The 17,059-nt window shown below is 44.3% G+C and overlaps 1 protein-coding gene and 1 long non-coding RNA gene across 2 annotated transcripts; both read left to right on the forward strand.

The window, feature by feature from the left end:
* Positions 1-876: 876 nt before the first annotated feature.
* On the forward strand, positions 877-2,239 carry LOC123440253. Its single transcript, XR_006630303.1, has 2 exons — positions 877-1,285; positions 1,587-2,239. It is a non-coding gene; the product is annotated as an uncharacterized LOC123440253 (long non-coding RNA).
* A 13,491-nt stretch (positions 2,240-15,730) lies between these two features.
* LOC123440255 (transcription repressor OFP1-like) lies at positions 15,731-16,808 on the forward strand. The gene has a single exon (XM_045116832.1). It carries the CDS (start codon positions 15,854-15,856, stop codon positions 16,721-16,723), a length of 870 nt encoding a protein of 289 aa, XP_044972767.1. The 5' UTR covers positions 15,731-15,853; the 3' UTR covers positions 16,724-16,808.
* The last annotated feature ends 251 nt before the right edge of the window (positions 16,809-17,059 follow it).

A 17,059-nucleotide genomic window follows, 5' to 3' on the forward strand; every position in this document is an offset into this window, starting at 1 on the left:
TTGCTGCGAAGAGAGACACCAGACGGAGAAGAACCAGCCAGAGATAGAGCACAGAGTTGCAACTCAGCTAGCAAGCTCTTTGCTCAGTAGTAGTAGTAGTAGTAATAGTAGTACTTCCTCATCGTGTAATAAAGAGCTACAATATTTAGAGCATTTATAAGCTCGCGAAGGTAGTTAGAAGGTAATTTCTTTACCCTTGTGTAAACCCTTCGGGGGTTCCCGAAAGGGAAAACCATATGTAAATTATGTTGTGGAAATGATGTAGTTTCGTGTTTTCACTTGGTATTTTATTTTTGAATTTATGGAACGAGTTCTTATGCTAGGGATCCTATAGGAGAAAACTCTGCCGGTAGTTCTCCGTGTAGCCTTTTATGGCATTTGAATGAGAACCTTATGGCCGTAGAGAAGTGTTCCTTTTGGGTGGAACTGCCTGGGAAGACGATAGGAATTTACTCCATAAATTTGCAACTAAAACATCAAGTGACCGAACTTAGCTACATCTGAAACAACATAATGATAAATATGGTGAGTACTGAGTAGGATATTACACCACTGCGTACACCTCAGTCGTCTTGTTGGCCTCGACATCCCCTCAAAGGTCCTGCAATATAAGCGAAATAATTTAAAAACACTTCGTATTAAAAATAATATAAAATAAATAAATAAGTTTGTATTTACTCGTAATCACGTATATCAACATTAAACCTGAATTTATAACTTAATATAGTTTAGATTTATATTAAATATTTTAATCATTCTGTATAGAGAGAGAGAGAGTAACATTATTCTGATCCTGGATCAGAATAACTATTCTCATCCCGGTCAGCTTATAAAGGCCTGATGTGGTGTTCTCGAACTCGAACAACAGAACAAAAAGCAAACAACCGCCGCCCCCACCTCCCGCACCTCTCTCTAATATCTCGGCTCCCATCTCCCCCACGCGTCGTCGGACCCTGCATCGCCCCGATCCAATCGCCGCCTGGGCCACCCCGGCACATCGACGGAGCTCGCCATGCTGATCCCCTTGCTCGTTCGCTCATTTGAGACTCGGACATGGCAGACTACAACTTAGTGTACAAGGACGTGGAGGGGGCGACTACGTAGTGGGAAGACATCCAACACAAGCTCGGGAACCTGCCGGAGAAGCCGGAGACTTCAAGCTGCCGCCCTTCGCCCCCAGGGTCGACGCCAATGAGCAGACAAGGCCCAAGTAGTGGCTCGACGCGCGTGACCCTGACGACCTTGACGAGCTTGAGGACGACAACCGCTTCCTCGAGAAGTACATGTGCGCCCCTCTCTGTTCCCCCTCGGTATCGATCTGGTCTCCCGCACATCTGGTGATCCATGAGATGTGTTTTTTCATGATTGATTTGATCTGAATTACACGGTTGGATGGGGGTAATTCATGCAATTTCCATAGAAATCTGGTCTATTTCTTTTGTTTTTGATCTGGATTCGGAGCACCACCGTATAATTTCAATTGTTTTGATACGATACCACTTGTGAGAAGTGTCATTCTGATCCATGGACTCAAAAATCCATGCCCACCAATTGTCGGATTATTTGATGTTGACGTCTGCTTACAGGAGGATGAGGCTTGCAGAGCTCAAGGAGGCAGCAAAAATGGACAGATTTGGAGCTCACGCGCCTCCTCTACTTCGTGGATGGAGCTCGTGCGCCTCCCCAACTGCGGCGTCAAGGCCGTTCACCGTCGCAACCAATGTGGTTCAACTCCCCGATCTCCCTCGTCTCTGATTCTACAGAGAGCTCGAGTGCAGCCACTCCCTTGTTTCTCTTCCGCCTCCTTTGAATCTAACTAGTTGTTGTGCCGGCCCAAAAATCACATCCATCAGCGTGCAGTGTTGAGCCGTCGTGCAGGATCCCCATGAGCCTAGTACGACGAACCTTGCCGCCACTTCGAGATGGACCTTAACCGTTCGTCCGACGTCATGGCTCACCGTCCCACCTTGCCCCGCTCTAGTTCTCATGTCGTCCGAGGTGGATTTCACCTGTTGTCCGTTGGAGAAGTTTAGGGAGGTGTGAAATTGTAAAGTTATGATTGTGATTGTCAGCTATCCATATGTATATTGTTTGTTGTCTTTAGGGAGGTGAGAAATTGTAAAGTTGCTGCTTTCTAGCTAGAGGATCCAACCTAGAACAGACTTTACACTGTGCTATTTTTATCCTAGTCAAACTTGTTCATCCAGAAATTTTACAGTACATTGTGCTATTATGGTCATTCAGACTTGTTCAACAACCTTGTGTTGTTGTTCCTATAATTTCTGAATTGTAGCATTGTTGGTTTGGTTGATCTGCTTGAAATTGACTAGCCAAATCCTTTGTTTGTATGTTATTATCACCTTTTCTTCAGTTTTCATTTGGTATGGATCAACTACATACATTGTCCCCAAAGAGAACACCTCTATTCTTGTTTTCTACATTGTCGTTCTCAAGCACCATGTGTGTTGTGTTTGTGTGCTCGTACTTTGGTGTGGGTAGTGAAAAACGAGGAAGTTCATTTCAGTGTGTGTATGAGTTGCAGGAATGATCAAACTTCATTGAGATAAACTAGCAGATTTCATTCAGTCTCTCACTTCAAAATAGATGGGGGAACCCATGTAAAAATTCACGTGAGAAGCTCAACATTGGAAAACACACGAAGTTCAAACGAGAACAAAACGAAGAAAGTGTCACAACACAAAAAAATCAAAAAGGATCACCACATGAAACTTAGTAAGTTTGGAGAATAAAAGAAAATATTATTTTTTGGGTAAGCTTAACTTGTGAACCCAAAGAAATATTATAAGAAAGGAATATTCATGATTTCTATAAAAATAGAAGTTCAACTTAAAATAACCAAGTGGTTGTATGTTTACTACAAAACTCGAATTCCCCGTTAATAAATAATAAAACCTTAAAGTTCAAATTAAAATAAGAGAGTAGTTCGATGTTAATATACACGGAAAAAACAAGTGTCATCTAGAAAATGTTAACTCTCATAGTTAAAATTTAATAAATTGTAGAGTTCGAAGAAAATATTATGGATGTATAATAAAACTTCCCATGGATCATTTCCTTCCTAAGAATAAGACTAAGATGTTCACATTAAAACCCATTTGTAGAATATTACCAGGGTGAGTGGATGAAGTGTTACGAGCAAAAAACAACACGTGGAAAACACAGTGAAGTTCAAAGTAGACATAGCGAGAAGGTCAAGTTCTTCACGCGGTGAATTTTCGAAGGATGTGTTTCGCAAAAAAGGCAAACACCGCATGATCTCGCTGTTTTTGAAATTTCCTAAAAACAGTTAGGAATCACATATAAATATCTACATGAAAAAGTTTCGCATTTTCCGTAGCTTTTGAACGGTATATTTTTTGCCCCATTCCGACAAAGTTTGTAAAAACTACGGCCAAAAAGTGGTTTTAGACATTTTTGAAACTGACGTAAAACTATAAGGAATTGGGAAACACTATCGACATATATAAGTTTCACATTTTCTCAAGCTTTCCAACGCCATATCATTTTCTCCATACCGAGAAACCATTGGAAAATTAAAGTGAAAATACGAACTCGATACAACTTCTTCCATTTTCTAAATTACTTTTAAACCGTTAATAGTTGTAACAAACTTTTTATATGAAAAACTGCGCATTTTCATAAGTTTTCAAACGCCATATCATTTGCATCAATCGGACTAGCCATTTTCAAATTAACCCTGAAATACTAACCCGACAGTTCGGTTTCAGAAATTCCGCCATTTTTGAAATTCCTCTTTAACCGTAAGGAATTTGTAAAAACTTTCAACGTATGAAATGAGGGGATTTGAAGCAGCTAGTCAACGCCATCTCATTTTCCTCATTCCGCCAAACGGTTTTAAAATAGGATCGAAAATACGATGCATATTTTTTGTATGAACAGACACCATTTTCAAAACTGCTCTTAAACCGTGAACATTTTGATAAAAAAAATCAACCTAGGTCATGACTAGGGTGTCCATAGCTTTCAAACGGTATATCGCAAGCCCCATTTGGACACTTTTCACGGAAGTTCAACCGAGCACCCCGGGAAGTTCAACTGTTACTCCTAGGACGAGTCAGCCTGGGATCAGAATAGTTATCCTCATCCGAGGATCAAAATAGTGTTTACGTGTGTGTGTGTATATATAGAGAGAAAAAGTGCGTGTCACGCTATTCGTCACTCTCGGTGAGGAATAATTATTCTTCACCCCTCTATTTTAATATCAATGCACTGTATTTTTACGTTCCGTAAATTTTGTCTTATTTCAAACGTAAAAAGAGACCGTGAAAAATATATAATCAACGTAAAAATATTTTATGTCACGTAAAATTACAAACATACAAAAATAGTGTAAATATATAAAATAAATTTATTTTTTCTGATCTTGTGACCTATATTCTTTTTCGCTGTCAATATTAGTAGAATAGTTATTCTGCATGCGTTTTCTAACTGCATGCTCTATATTAGTGCACTGCATCCCTATCAAACAAACACTGCAATGTCACGAGAAAAAATGCACGCGCTTTTTCGACACTGTTTTGGTTCCAGTTTTTAAACCATTTGTCAGAATGAGGCGTATAATATACCCTTGGATTCCTGCAAAAAATCCGGGACTCCGTCATGTTGAACATTTGTCGTGATTTTTCGCGGCTTGAGAGGAGTTTCGAAAATGGTGGGCACATGATGGGCTGCAATGAGCGTATTTTCGGGATTTTTTCTAAACCGCTTATCGGAATGAAGCAAACGATATAGTGTTGGAAAGATATCGTTGAAACACATTTTTCATGTAGATTACTCTCTTTAATTCCCTACGGTTTGAGATTAATTTCAAATTTACAAAAAAAAAAACAGGATTCTGTTTTTCTTTTTTCTTTTTTTTTTTGTACGTTTTTTTCTTTAGTTTTTAAACGTTCATCGGAACGAGGCGTATGATACGGCGTTGAAAATCTGTGGAATAGGCGCACCTTTCATACGTTGGTCATTTGTTGAGATTCTTTATGGTTTAAAATGAATTTCGAAAACGGAGTCGCTGTCTACGAGTTGCAGCAAACATTTTTTTTGTAATTTTTTACAAACCGCTTGTCGAAACGATACAAATGATACGGCGTTGAAAATAAATCGACGCGGCGCATCTTTTTCATGTACACCACCCTCTCTAATCCCTTACGGTTTAAGAGCAGTTTTAAAATTACCGAAATACGGACACTCTGTTTTTTCGCGACACCCAAATCAACGTGTGAACCGCATCGAATAGAAGAGCACACTGGTTTTTGACGGAAAACCGCACTGCATCGGACGAGCAAGTGGACTACATGGTTTTCTTTCGTTGGACATTATTTTTCAAGACGGGTGACAAGAGTACACCTCACATTGGAGGTAAGTGAAACGCAATACTATCGAGAAGTGAACCGCCACACTAACGAAAATGAACCTTATAATTTTTGTTGTGTTTTACATACTCACTATTGTTTGCGCGCGTAGACCGGATGAGTGGACCGCATGGGACTAAATAAGTGAGCTTCTTTTTGAGATGTTTTTGTGTTTTATTTTACCGAGCCAACCAAATGAAGTTTACTACAAAGTGTTTCAAATTTGTTTTTTAAGATCAAGGTGCACTGCATTTTCATATTTAGAGTTTAGTTTTCTTGTACTAAACAATATTGTGAACCAAATAATGCATGCAAACACAAACATAATTGCACTGTGTCAAAAACAATGCATCCAAACAGATGGCCCGACCGAACTAGATGTCCACAGTCTCTCAAACTGTTGGCTGTGTTCATCACACAACAAAACTGCACACCACACAATGTACGCAACCCAGGGTACGACATGGCGGTATTTTGTTTCTTTTTCCCTCTAATGAAAAAACATTAAACGTAACCTTAAAAAACAGCGCTGGTGAGCTACACTAGACTGAACTTTTTGAGAAAAATGTCCATTCGCAAAGTGTGTGGCCGTCCCAGCACTAAACGCCGCCCACTGCCGGCGCGACACCGCTTTCATCGTTGGCCACCTGTCGGACCGCCAAGAACCCAACCATGAGCTGCACACCGACAACCACATAATTGCACACAAATAGACGAAGGAGGAAGCATTAGATGAGGAGCCGCACATCTTGGATCTGCTACCTGACAGGGCCAGACGGGGGAACTCCAGGCTCCCGAGGATCACAAAACCTCCACGCGCACTGCAACACCGGCGCAATCGAACTGCAACGAGAGGCGGGGCGAGCTGTACCTGCGTAGGCCGCTGGAGAGAGGGATCCTCCTGCACTGCTCGTCGAAGATAACATGGTTAGAGGTTGGTGAGGGCGAGGTAGGGGCCAGAACGCCCGGATCTGAAGCCGGAGTGACGTACATGAGTACCTCCGCCTCTGGTCGTCGACAGAAGTGAATGGGGAGGTGCTACTCCTGCAAACGTGCCCTCCATGGATAGGGAGGAGGCGGGGCGGGTCCGTCCATGGCAGTGCGGGTCCAGGCCTCCAAGGGGGGGTTGGTGTTGTAGTGGATCCCATCGAATCTGGCATCGAGGTAGGTCGCGGTGGTGGCCACCTGGGTGAGGAAGGGTGGCGGTGCTGGGAGGCCACGACTCAAGTGGGAACGATGGTCGGGGACGGTTGGACGGTAGAGGCAGGGGCAAGACCGGAGACTTCGGGGAAGATGGAGTAACTACTGTTATTGACCCGTAGGTCACGTGACGAACTACTCACACATCATCACGGAGGCAACAAGTTTGACGAAGTTGGCCTCTGGATTCTTCCTCCCACAAAACGCCGGAGAAGGCCTCCTGATGGGACAGCGGAAGATGAGATGCTTGTGGTGGTGATAAAAATGTTTTGGGTCTCTCGCTCTGGTGGTTTATAGAATTTAGAGAATATATATAGGTGAAATTCAATCAATGGGATCCACGAGGGGGCCACAAGCTCACCCGATGCTCCCCATGGGGCACGCCACATGAGCTTGTGGCTCCCTCGAATGTCTTCTAGTGCCACCTGAAACTTCTAGGGTCTCTTCTAACCTAAAAAAATCATCGTAAAATTTTATTGTGTTTGGACTTTGTTTGGTTTGGTTTTTCCACGGAACATTAAAATAGTCAAAAAAAACAGAAACTGAAACTAGACACTAAGTTAATAGGTTAGTCCACAAAAAACAACATAAAATAGCATATAAAGCATATAAGATTAATAGCATGCAACAATAAAAATATATAGATACGTTTGAGATGTATCAATAGCGAGGTAACTACTACTCCTTCTCGTTCTAGTGGCGGATGTATAGTTTTATGGGGGAGGTGTCAACCTTACCGCACACAATGTAAATGACACGAGGGTCATGATATTGATGGTGATATTGATTGGGTGGTGTTATTCGAGTGCATAAGCTCGAGTTTGACGAGTGAAGGCTCTAGTTTTGACTATCATTAGTTGAACCCCACAATGGTGTTGTTCACATGGTGTTCTTTTCTTTTGGCTGCTTTCAGCGGTTGGGTCCGGTAACAATGACGCCCGTGTGTCGTTTTTTTTCTGGAGGCATCGTTGTTGGAGCACCTAGATCGTGTTAGTGCAAAGACTAGGTCTAACTGATATTGTCTCAATATTAAATATATATTTTATCCTGAAAACGTACATACTTCATAGATTATCTTAGAATTTTAACACCTATAGTACATATAGGATTAGATAACTATTGCCTATTTAAAGAATATGCTTTTGTAGGTGGTTGCCATAGTAAACATAGGATCCCACTAGATCTGGCCGTGTTTCACACTCCTAGAGGATCTGCATGGTTTGGCAAGCTTATGTGTGCCTTCACTTTGTTTCCAGCGGAGAAGTTCAAGTGAGTTGGCTTTGTGTTAACCACTTACAAGATTTATGACTCCCATCTCACAGAGTTTGTTTGAAATCTGATCTTTTGGTAAAAAAAAAGTGAGTTTTCTACTGCATACGAGAATTCATAAACTTCAGCGCCGAACAAGAACGACAACAACCTCGAAAATCCATATGGGCATGCAGGTGCAGGGGCACACACTAAGGCTGGCCCCAATGCAGGTAACTTCGGTGATAACTTCATGTCCAGCTCAGCAAAATTTTCTACGTGGCAGTGAGTTAATGAGGAGAGAAGGAATTGGAGTAACCACCGTGGTTACCGTAACTTCGCGCTTTGTACGAGACTTTTTTAATGCTAGAGGTTGTTTCTTTATAAAATGCTACTATAGATCCCACAAAGCAATAAATGAACCCTCTAAGTTACCACCCGTAAGTTACCACCCACTATGAAGGTAGTAACATAGAGTAGTAACATGCTTATGTGTCATGTATGTTACTACTCAATGTTACTCCCCATTGTGACCAGCCTAACCGGCCCTTCTCTGTCGCGCGATTGCTTCACAGTCCGTATAGTCATTGGACTTCGCACGAGGAAGGTACACCACGTTTTAAGTTTTAGTTTCTGAATATACTGATTTTGTCGTTCGTTGTTATCAAATTTCATCACTTCAAACCAACAAAAAAAAATAACGCCCTACAAAAGATAGCCAAGTCCTTCTTCAAATGCTACACAAGCTACAACGTGTTAATAGTGTGATGTATTTCAAAATAGCGTTTACAAAAAATGATAAATAGCCCTAAAAATATGGGAAAGTATTCTTTTCATCCGGCTGATCGAACACTGGACGTCCGTCGCCTTCATCACGCGACGCGTGTCCCTCGCACCGCTACAACCTTCTTATCTTCTTCTCAATCAGCTCCTTTCCCCAGCTCCTGCAGCATGCCATAGCCACCACCACCTCAAGCTCCCGCAACACCACTGCTCATATGAGCCAACAGGTCGCCGCCATAGGCCCACGCGCTTCCGTGCTCGCCACAGGCAGGGCCTCCCCTCCGCCGCCGAGGAAGGGGAGGCCATGGATTTCCTGTAGGGGCGGAGCGTCGGGAGGCTGCGGACGCCGAGGAGGAGAACACCTTGGGCGAGCTGGGCATGGCTGCGGCCGCGCTGCCCTGCCGCGAGTGTGGCGGGCGGGCGGGCGGGGGCCGGGGCGCGTGCTGCAGCCTGTTGGTGGGGCAGCGGCGGCGTCAGATCGGAGAAGGGAGAGACGATTTTTTTCCGCAACTTGACATTTGTTGCAAAAATTCCTGAAACATGACCTTTGTTGCAAAAAATTCTTCCGCAAAAGTACCTATGTTGCAGAAAGACGAAGATTTTTCTTTTCTGCAACAAGCAAATTGTTTCTGAAACTCGACCGTTGTTTCAGGAATTAACGGGTCCAAAGTTTATTTCTTGCAACAAAGCGAAAGTTTCTGCAACTCAACCATCGTTTCAGGAATTATGCGTAGCAGCGTGCTTGTTTCCGCAACTGGAGCGTTGTTTCGAAATTTTGTGTGGTGGACGGGAGGCGACCGAGCTGGTGATCGGACGGTGCACGCTATGCATCGGACGGCTAAAAAGGTGGTAGATGGTTACTAAAAATCCATCGGTGGATGCCTAACAGTCCCCTAAAAATATAGTATTCAGCAACTAATTTTTCCCAAGAGCAATAGATACATAAGAACCAAATCTAAATCATAGTCAATTTATTTAGCATATGAACTTTAAACATTGAGGACCGAGTCTACATCTACTTGCTAGGCCGTGGCATTGTTTTCCATATTTTTTGAATATTTTAATCATGTGTGTGCTATAATGTTGCAAACTACAACGTTATAGCGCCGTGTAGTACACTAATTACGTAGTTAGCGTCGTAACGACTAAACATGCTAAAATAGTGTTTGCTTTCCTAATACGCTATAACGGTGCTATAGCACCGTCATAGCGCGTTATTGTTTTTTCTTGCTTGAAACTTGGTGAAGTTTATTCAAAAGTGGTCTTATGAAGCTCCCCGTCAAAACAAACACAAATATGAAACTTATTTGAACTTTCGGTTCAAAAGATATAAAAAACCAAATTGGAAGCCAAAAAAAGGGATTGGTGCCTCCCCACCAGATACTGTTTTGCAGCTGCCTTGCAGTAAAAAGGTGCTGAATCACACTCTGCAGGTCAATGAAGATGTGTGTACCTAGTCACACCCACCTCAGCCAATCATTCCATATCAGTTCAAAAAAATTCAAATGATGCATGCCTGCCACTATGCTGGAAAATGAAAACTGAAGCGAAGGACAGCCGCATGTCGTCCTAGCTAGGACTATGATGTAAGTCAAGATAAGACCTTTTCTCTCCAGAGACACTCTACGTGGCTAAAAGTGAGCCTACAGCTTGCTATGCGAGAAAAAAGGTGGCCAAATGGACGCAGAAATTTGAAATGAAATGAAACGAGCGACCTACCCCAGTCCGCTCGCGGTATGGTCGATGATCATACAACATGGCCTCATACGGTTTTGTCTCGGCACAGCCGCACGTACAGTTCATCGACAACAGGTACAGGGCAGACAAATTTAGCTCTGAACGTTGCATGGACTAGGCATAGCTACGTATCGGTGGTGTGGTACTCCTACGCTATTCCTATGATAGGTGTCGCCTTCCAAATTTAAGTTTAGTAGGTGCATCTCCAAGGGCAATGCCGCAAAACCTATCCGATCTTGGATACATAAGCCGGTCATTCAATCTTATTCACTAGTGGGGACAGGCCCTTTAGTCCCGGCCCGTAAGGGGTTTTAGTCCCGGTTCACCAACCGGGACTAAAGGGACGGGACTAAAGGCCTAACCTTTAGTCCCGGTCCTGTTTCAAGCCGGGATCAAAGGTGCTCCACGTGGCCGTCTCAGAGTGAGTACATTCGTAAGTAGAACCGGGACTAAAGGATCCGTCTGGTTTCCTTTTTTGACCCGAAAAGGTAGATTTTTTTAAAAAAAAATAAATTTTATTTTTGAATATTTTTTATGTTTTATTCCAATTTTCTAATCTTTGAATTATTTGACAATTTAATCTCTAATCACCCATCCTCACTGCTCTAGCGTGGATCACTAACTTCCCGACCGATCATCCATCTTTTTACTGCTTTAGCCCGAGCACGCTCAACTTTCTAGTTCTATCGTCCCTAGTTGCCAAGTGTGCACTTATTGTTTTCCTCACAACAGTAAGCTATCAATCCTAAACAACTCGGGTCTTGATGTCATGTCACATGATTTAATTTTTTGAATTACAAACAATTATTAAAATAAACTTAATAAGTAACAATAATAGTGAATTTTAATGAAAACAACCTAATATTTTTAAATAAAATTATTTTTCTTTTCTTTTTGAAAAAACTTCTTTTTGAAATAACTTTTTTTCCATTTGGAATTTTGAGCATGTGAGAAAACTTCACCGGTCAAGCCCGGGTGAAAACGAGTACCAATTTTTTCTAGTTTCTTTTTATATATTAATTTTTTTTTAACGTCGTATGCAAAAGTTATGGCTGTTTATTTATTTTATTTTTTTTGCAAAAATGTCAAAATTCATATCTCAAAATTTTATACCGACTAGACACTAAAACCTAACAACATCTCAAAGGATTTTATTTTTTGAAGATTTTATCATTTTTGTTTATTTTTTAAAGTTTTTATCATTTTTGTTTATTTTCTACAAAACTCAAAGTATCAAGATTTCAGACGAAAACCCATCTGCTACAAAGGCATTTTTTTAAAATTAATTGAACTGTAGATTTTTTTTGTGCATTAAATATGCACCATACTACAACATGTTAAAATCTACAGAAAGAACTAACTAAAAATAATAAAAAACAACAATTAAATGACTAAAACAACTATATAAGCAAAACAATATTTATTTAATTAAAATCCTAATTTAAATTATTCTAAAAATAACCAAATAAATCTTACTGTGACAACAATCTAACGCATGAGTGGGAGCAAAAAGAATTAAATTAAAAACTATTTGTAAACTAAACTTATTCAAAAACTAGGTTTGAAGCAAATTTAAACAAATTCAAATTTAAACCATTCAAATTTGAAAACTAATGGCATAAACAGAAACTAGACAAAATTTTGAATCTAATGCAAAAAGAACCAATAAAAAACATCAAATATCTTTAAAGATATAAGCAATTTAAAACAGAAACTACAAACAAGAATTTAAAAACAGAAAAAAAATCTGAACACATTTATTCCCGGTTCGTGTCACGAACCGGGACTAAAGGTCTATCCTTTAGTCCCGGTTCAAGACACCAACCGGGACTAAATCCTCCAAACCTTTTAGTCCCGGTTCGAGACACGAACCGGGATTAAAGGTCCAAGACACGAACCGGGACTAAATCCTTCAAACCCTTTAGTCCCGGTTCGGTTCGAGACACGAACCAGGACTAAAGGTCCAAGACACGAACCGGGACTAAATCCTCCAAATCCTTTAGTCTCGGTCGAGACACGAACCGGGACTAAAGGTCTCATTTGAATCGGGACTAATGCCCGACCGGCGCCTTTGCCGCTCGAACCGGGACTAATACTAACATGACTAATGTGTTTTTTGAGTTGGGACGAAAGCCCTTATTTCTACTAGTGATTCCAAATGTCCGTCTGCATTAACTTCAAAATAATAATACCAAACTGCTTTTCGTCAAATGAAAGTCATTTCCCATACAGTAGAAATTGTTTCCCCGTCGAATAGAAGCCATTTTTTGCCCAATAAAAATCGCTTTTTGGCTAATATAAACCGTTTCCCGTCAAATAGAAGCCGCTTTACACTAAACAACGCAGTGCACTACACTCATGGGTACGTTGTGGCTTTTTGTTGGTCAGTCAGGCATCCAGACTCTTGGAAACCTTCCCAACTCTGCTTCTTTTTAGCATGAATTCGGACGCCCAAACGCCGAACGTATTCACCGTGTATGCGACGCCATGTTAGATGACAAAAATTGATTCAAACGCCCACAGACGAGTAACGCTCGGACTCCTCCAAATCATATTGTTGGGCAAATGGTTCATCTTCTTATGTGTTTCACTTCTTTCAATGCATGCAGGAGCGGCTAAATTTCATGTTTTGATTCTTTTATGAAAGTTAATCCTGATTTAACGTTAGTTTATAGAAATTTTAAGATATGACCTTTTTTTGATCGTCAGGGTTCATGACGATAGAGTATAACAACCTACCAGCAAGGTCCCTGACGATAAGGGTGCATGTCGTACCGTAGAAAAATTCTAAGTATCAGAATTCACACCTATGGTCGGACATTTTGACTGTAGGTTTATACGGACTAGTGCCAACCTATTTGACGACAAAGGTCCGTTACGTTGACGTGGATAAGTTGCCTACTAGCACAAATGCCCGTGGGTTGCAACGGGGAAAAATGAACAATGAAAAAAAAATAGTCCATTGATAAAGACGCGAGTGGATACTGTAAAAAAAAAGACACGTATATAAGGTCTTGGATTACAAAATATGTATAAAGAAAGAACCTAATGCAAGTACATCATGTTTAAAGATTGTAACATTTTCCAAATATTGATGTTTAAGTTTACACTACGACTTTCTTTTTGGAATCAGATGTAGTGTTTCATATTAAATTATGTATGATGATAAAATGTTAACAATAAACCACACCAGCTCAAATTGTTGGCAAAGCTGAATCTTAACTAATGTGAGGTCATATTGTTCTTGATCTCTTAAGTGTGTACCTTGTGAATAATTTGGCATCACGTGGTTAATGCCCTGGTGAGTTTAGTTCCATAATGCATGGATTATGTTTTATCATGTTAATTAGACATGTGCATTACCTCAACTTTTATTTGATACATTCAGTTAATGCGATATGACCATCGAGATGCCCTGCTGAGTTTAGTTGTGTGTGGAGAAAAAAATATCAAAAGGACCATCACTCCTAACGATATATTGGCAGGTGATCCTACACTCTGGTTTGGATGGAGTTGTCGATTTTGCCCAAGCTTGCTTGCTGCCTGTAGCTAGGATAGGATCCCCACCTTCTCCCCTTATCTCCATCCAGCATGGAGCAAGTAGCCTCCCCGTCCGTCAGCACACCCCATCTTCCCCTAGATCCAGCCAGCAAGGAGCAAGAAGCAGCACACCCCACCTCCCCTCACCACCTTCTCCCCCTGGATCCAGCCAGCAAGGAGCAAGCAGCAGAGCGCCCAACCTCCCCTCCCTGTCTCCGGCAGCAGCGAGCAGCCATGTGGGAGCTACCTTATCCCAATTCCACCAGCATCAGCAGATCCGGCGTCGCTGCTCCGACGCGTCCCTCCCTCCCTCATCCAGGGAAGAGGGGCGCCTCTGCTGCACCCCCGACACGCCTTCAGGACGCGGCGTGCCTCACCCGCGCAATGCTCGTCTCCCACAGCTGGTTCCGCTTCATCTCCGACAAGCCCTTCCTCGACCGTTTCCGTGGCAGTCCAGCGTCGGGTCTGGACGGATATCGCCGTCGCCGCCCGCCTGGCTTCTGCATCGCGGCCAGCCTCGACCTCCAGCTCGCTGCAGAGCCGCCCGCTCGAAGCCAAGCCGGTCCAGCGCGCCTGAGACCCCACCGCCATCGGATCCGCGCGGAGGCTTTGCCCGAAGGACGCAAACGGTCGGCGGCGAGGGGAGGAGGTGAATCGGGTCGGGGCGGACGCGATATGCGCCGGAGTGACAGCTGCCCAGGGGCTTTTTTTGAAAAAACGAAACGTTTTTTCCACTTAATGAAAGACCGCGGGTTGATTTCACAAAAATAGGGGGACTTTTCTGCAAAAACGGTACGACGGCAGAAGGCATAGCCGCTTTATTATTTGGGAGAGATATCGCGAGGAGCGGCAGGATGACCCGTCGGTAAAAAATAGTCAAATCTCGAAATTTTTACAGTCAAAAGACGAATTTTTGTCGCGGGAGCGCTACAGTTTATCCTCGCATGCATGGAAAAGTAGGGAGTAGCAGAGACAGGCCCGGCCGCAGGTCAGTAAAAAGGCGTGGAATGCCCGAGGCGGGACTTTGTTCGAACAAAGCAGGAGGCCGGACACTCACGCTGCTCAGACGCAGAGGATGCAACAACCGTAGCCGTAGGCATGCAAAAGCCGGCACGCCAGGCACAGGCCGCGGGCCCCACCCAATCTCCAATCACCACCACAGTCCACAGCCTCTGCAGCTGCTACTCCACGCCACGGTGCCGCCCTTTTCCCGCAATCCGCAGCGCGCGTGTCTGCAGCTCTGCTCTCTCGCGGTGAAAAGGAATGGAAAGGCAGCCAGGGCACGCACGCACGCACGCAAAGACGAGAGGCGAGTTTGCGCCGTGGCCTCGTGGAATGGGGTCTCAGGAGTTTCGCCCCAGTGGCCTCCTCGATCGGTGATTCCCTTTGGTTGCATCTCACTTTCTGTTCCCAAAGTTGCACTCCTCCTGATCGCTCCACGCCCAGCCATGTCTCATTGTCCCTGATGCCAGCGCTAATAAGCCGGTCTTGTTGAGTGCATCCAAATCGATCTCCTGATCATAATCTGTAAAAGAGACCACTGTCAAGATCTGGGTAAACACAACAAAAGTCATACATACAGCAGGGCTGTGTGATATTAGCATGTCGCCAAAGGCTGCACTAATAGTACTACTACTTTGAAGTCTGCGAGGGACACGCCAAACATGATGTACTCCTACTATTACTCCCGAACAATCAGCTTAAATATCACTAGCGTCAATCACGCAAATCAATCAGCCAAAATGCAGGGCACATGCATGCAAAAGAGAAGTGGACGGCTTATTAAAGCTCTAGCTTCCCAGCTTTGAACTTTCAAACGTCATACCGTAGCTTGGCCGCCAAAACCCCTCGACTTTAAATACCCCATGGCCCCGGACTCTTCTCTCCTCACACTCCAAGCTCACATCACATAATAACCGAGCTCACCAAGAACACCGAGAAACCAGCAGATAGCCATGGGGTGGTGGGGGCTGAAAACTACCAAGCAGCAGGACCATGCGCACCAAGAGAGCAAGAGCGGCAAGGGCAAGGCGGCCTTCTCGCCGCTCACATGGTTCTCCAAGCTCACGGCTAAGCACAATGCCGCTGCTTCCTCTAAGCTCAAGCACGGCGCGCCTGAGCCCAAGAGCTCCGGCGGCGGCGGCTTCCACGAGCGCGCGACCCCGGGCCCGGCACCGCAGAGCAATCCGGCAGATGCCTTCTCACCCACGGCCGCGGCCGCTGATATCGTGCCGCGTCGCCTCTCGGTCGGCAACGACGACGCCGAGGCTGAGGCCACGGCCGCGCGCCAGCTCTACCGCCGACGCCACTACTCCGTCGGCGGTGATCGGGATCTCCCTCCGCTCAGGCACCTCATCGCGTTCTCCCGCGCCGCCTCCCCGCCGCAGCCTGCGCCGACCCCGGTGCTGACGGCAATGCCGCCGCTACCATCCGACGCGGACGAAGAGAAGCTGCCTCCGAGGCGCCAGCGCCGTCGCCGAGGAACCGGGCGGCGATCTTTCTCCGGAAGGACTGCGCCGGGCGCGAGGCTGGCAGCGGTCCGCGTCCGGTCGCCACGGTGCGCCGTGGCAGCCGTGTCGGGGCTCGAGAGGTTCGCGGTGGTGCGGCGGACGAGCGACCCGCAGCGGGAATTCCGCGACTCGATGGTGGAGATGATCGCGAGCAAGCGCATCGGGCGGCCGGAGGAGCTGGAGACGCTCTTGGCGTGCTACCTCTCGCTCAACGCCGACGAGCACCACGATTGCATCGTTAAGGTGTTTCGCCAGGTCTGGTTTGAGCTCAACCCCGCCCGCGTGGCCACCGTCACCGGCCAGGCTCGTAGCTGAACTTCCTTTGTCGGGCAGCCGCCCGGCTCGTCCATGTAACATGTGCCGGTGGTTCATAATTGGCGAAGTACGGCGATCTTTTTCAGAGATGCTTGTTTTCTTCTCCTATAAACGCGCTGGCTGTGGGCAAAATTGATAAATTTGATCTACACGCGAAAAAATTTCATAATCTAAACCGCGTTTGAAAAAATTCATATAACTGATCCTTTTGTGTGGCGCCGACAATGAGGCGCCACACTATACTGTGTGTCACATTTGTCTTAAACGTCACAGAATGTAGTGTGACGTCTATATCTTATAGTATCTCCAGCCGCACCCCCAACAAGCCCCTTTGAG

This window comes from Hordeum vulgare, chromosome 3H (genome assembly GCF_904849725.1).
Source record: "Hordeum vulgare subsp. vulgare chromosome 3H, MorexV3_pseudomolecules_assembly, whole genome shotgun sequence".
Taxonomy (NCBI): domain Eukaryota; kingdom Viridiplantae; phylum Streptophyta; class Magnoliopsida; order Poales; family Poaceae; genus Hordeum; species Hordeum vulgare.

What these genes read in the sequence shown, in the direction of transcription:
- LOC123440255 (XM_045116832.1), top strand. Translation starts at nt 15,854, where the DNA reads ATGGGGTGGTGGGGGCTGAAAACTACCAAGCAGCAGGACCATGCGCAC.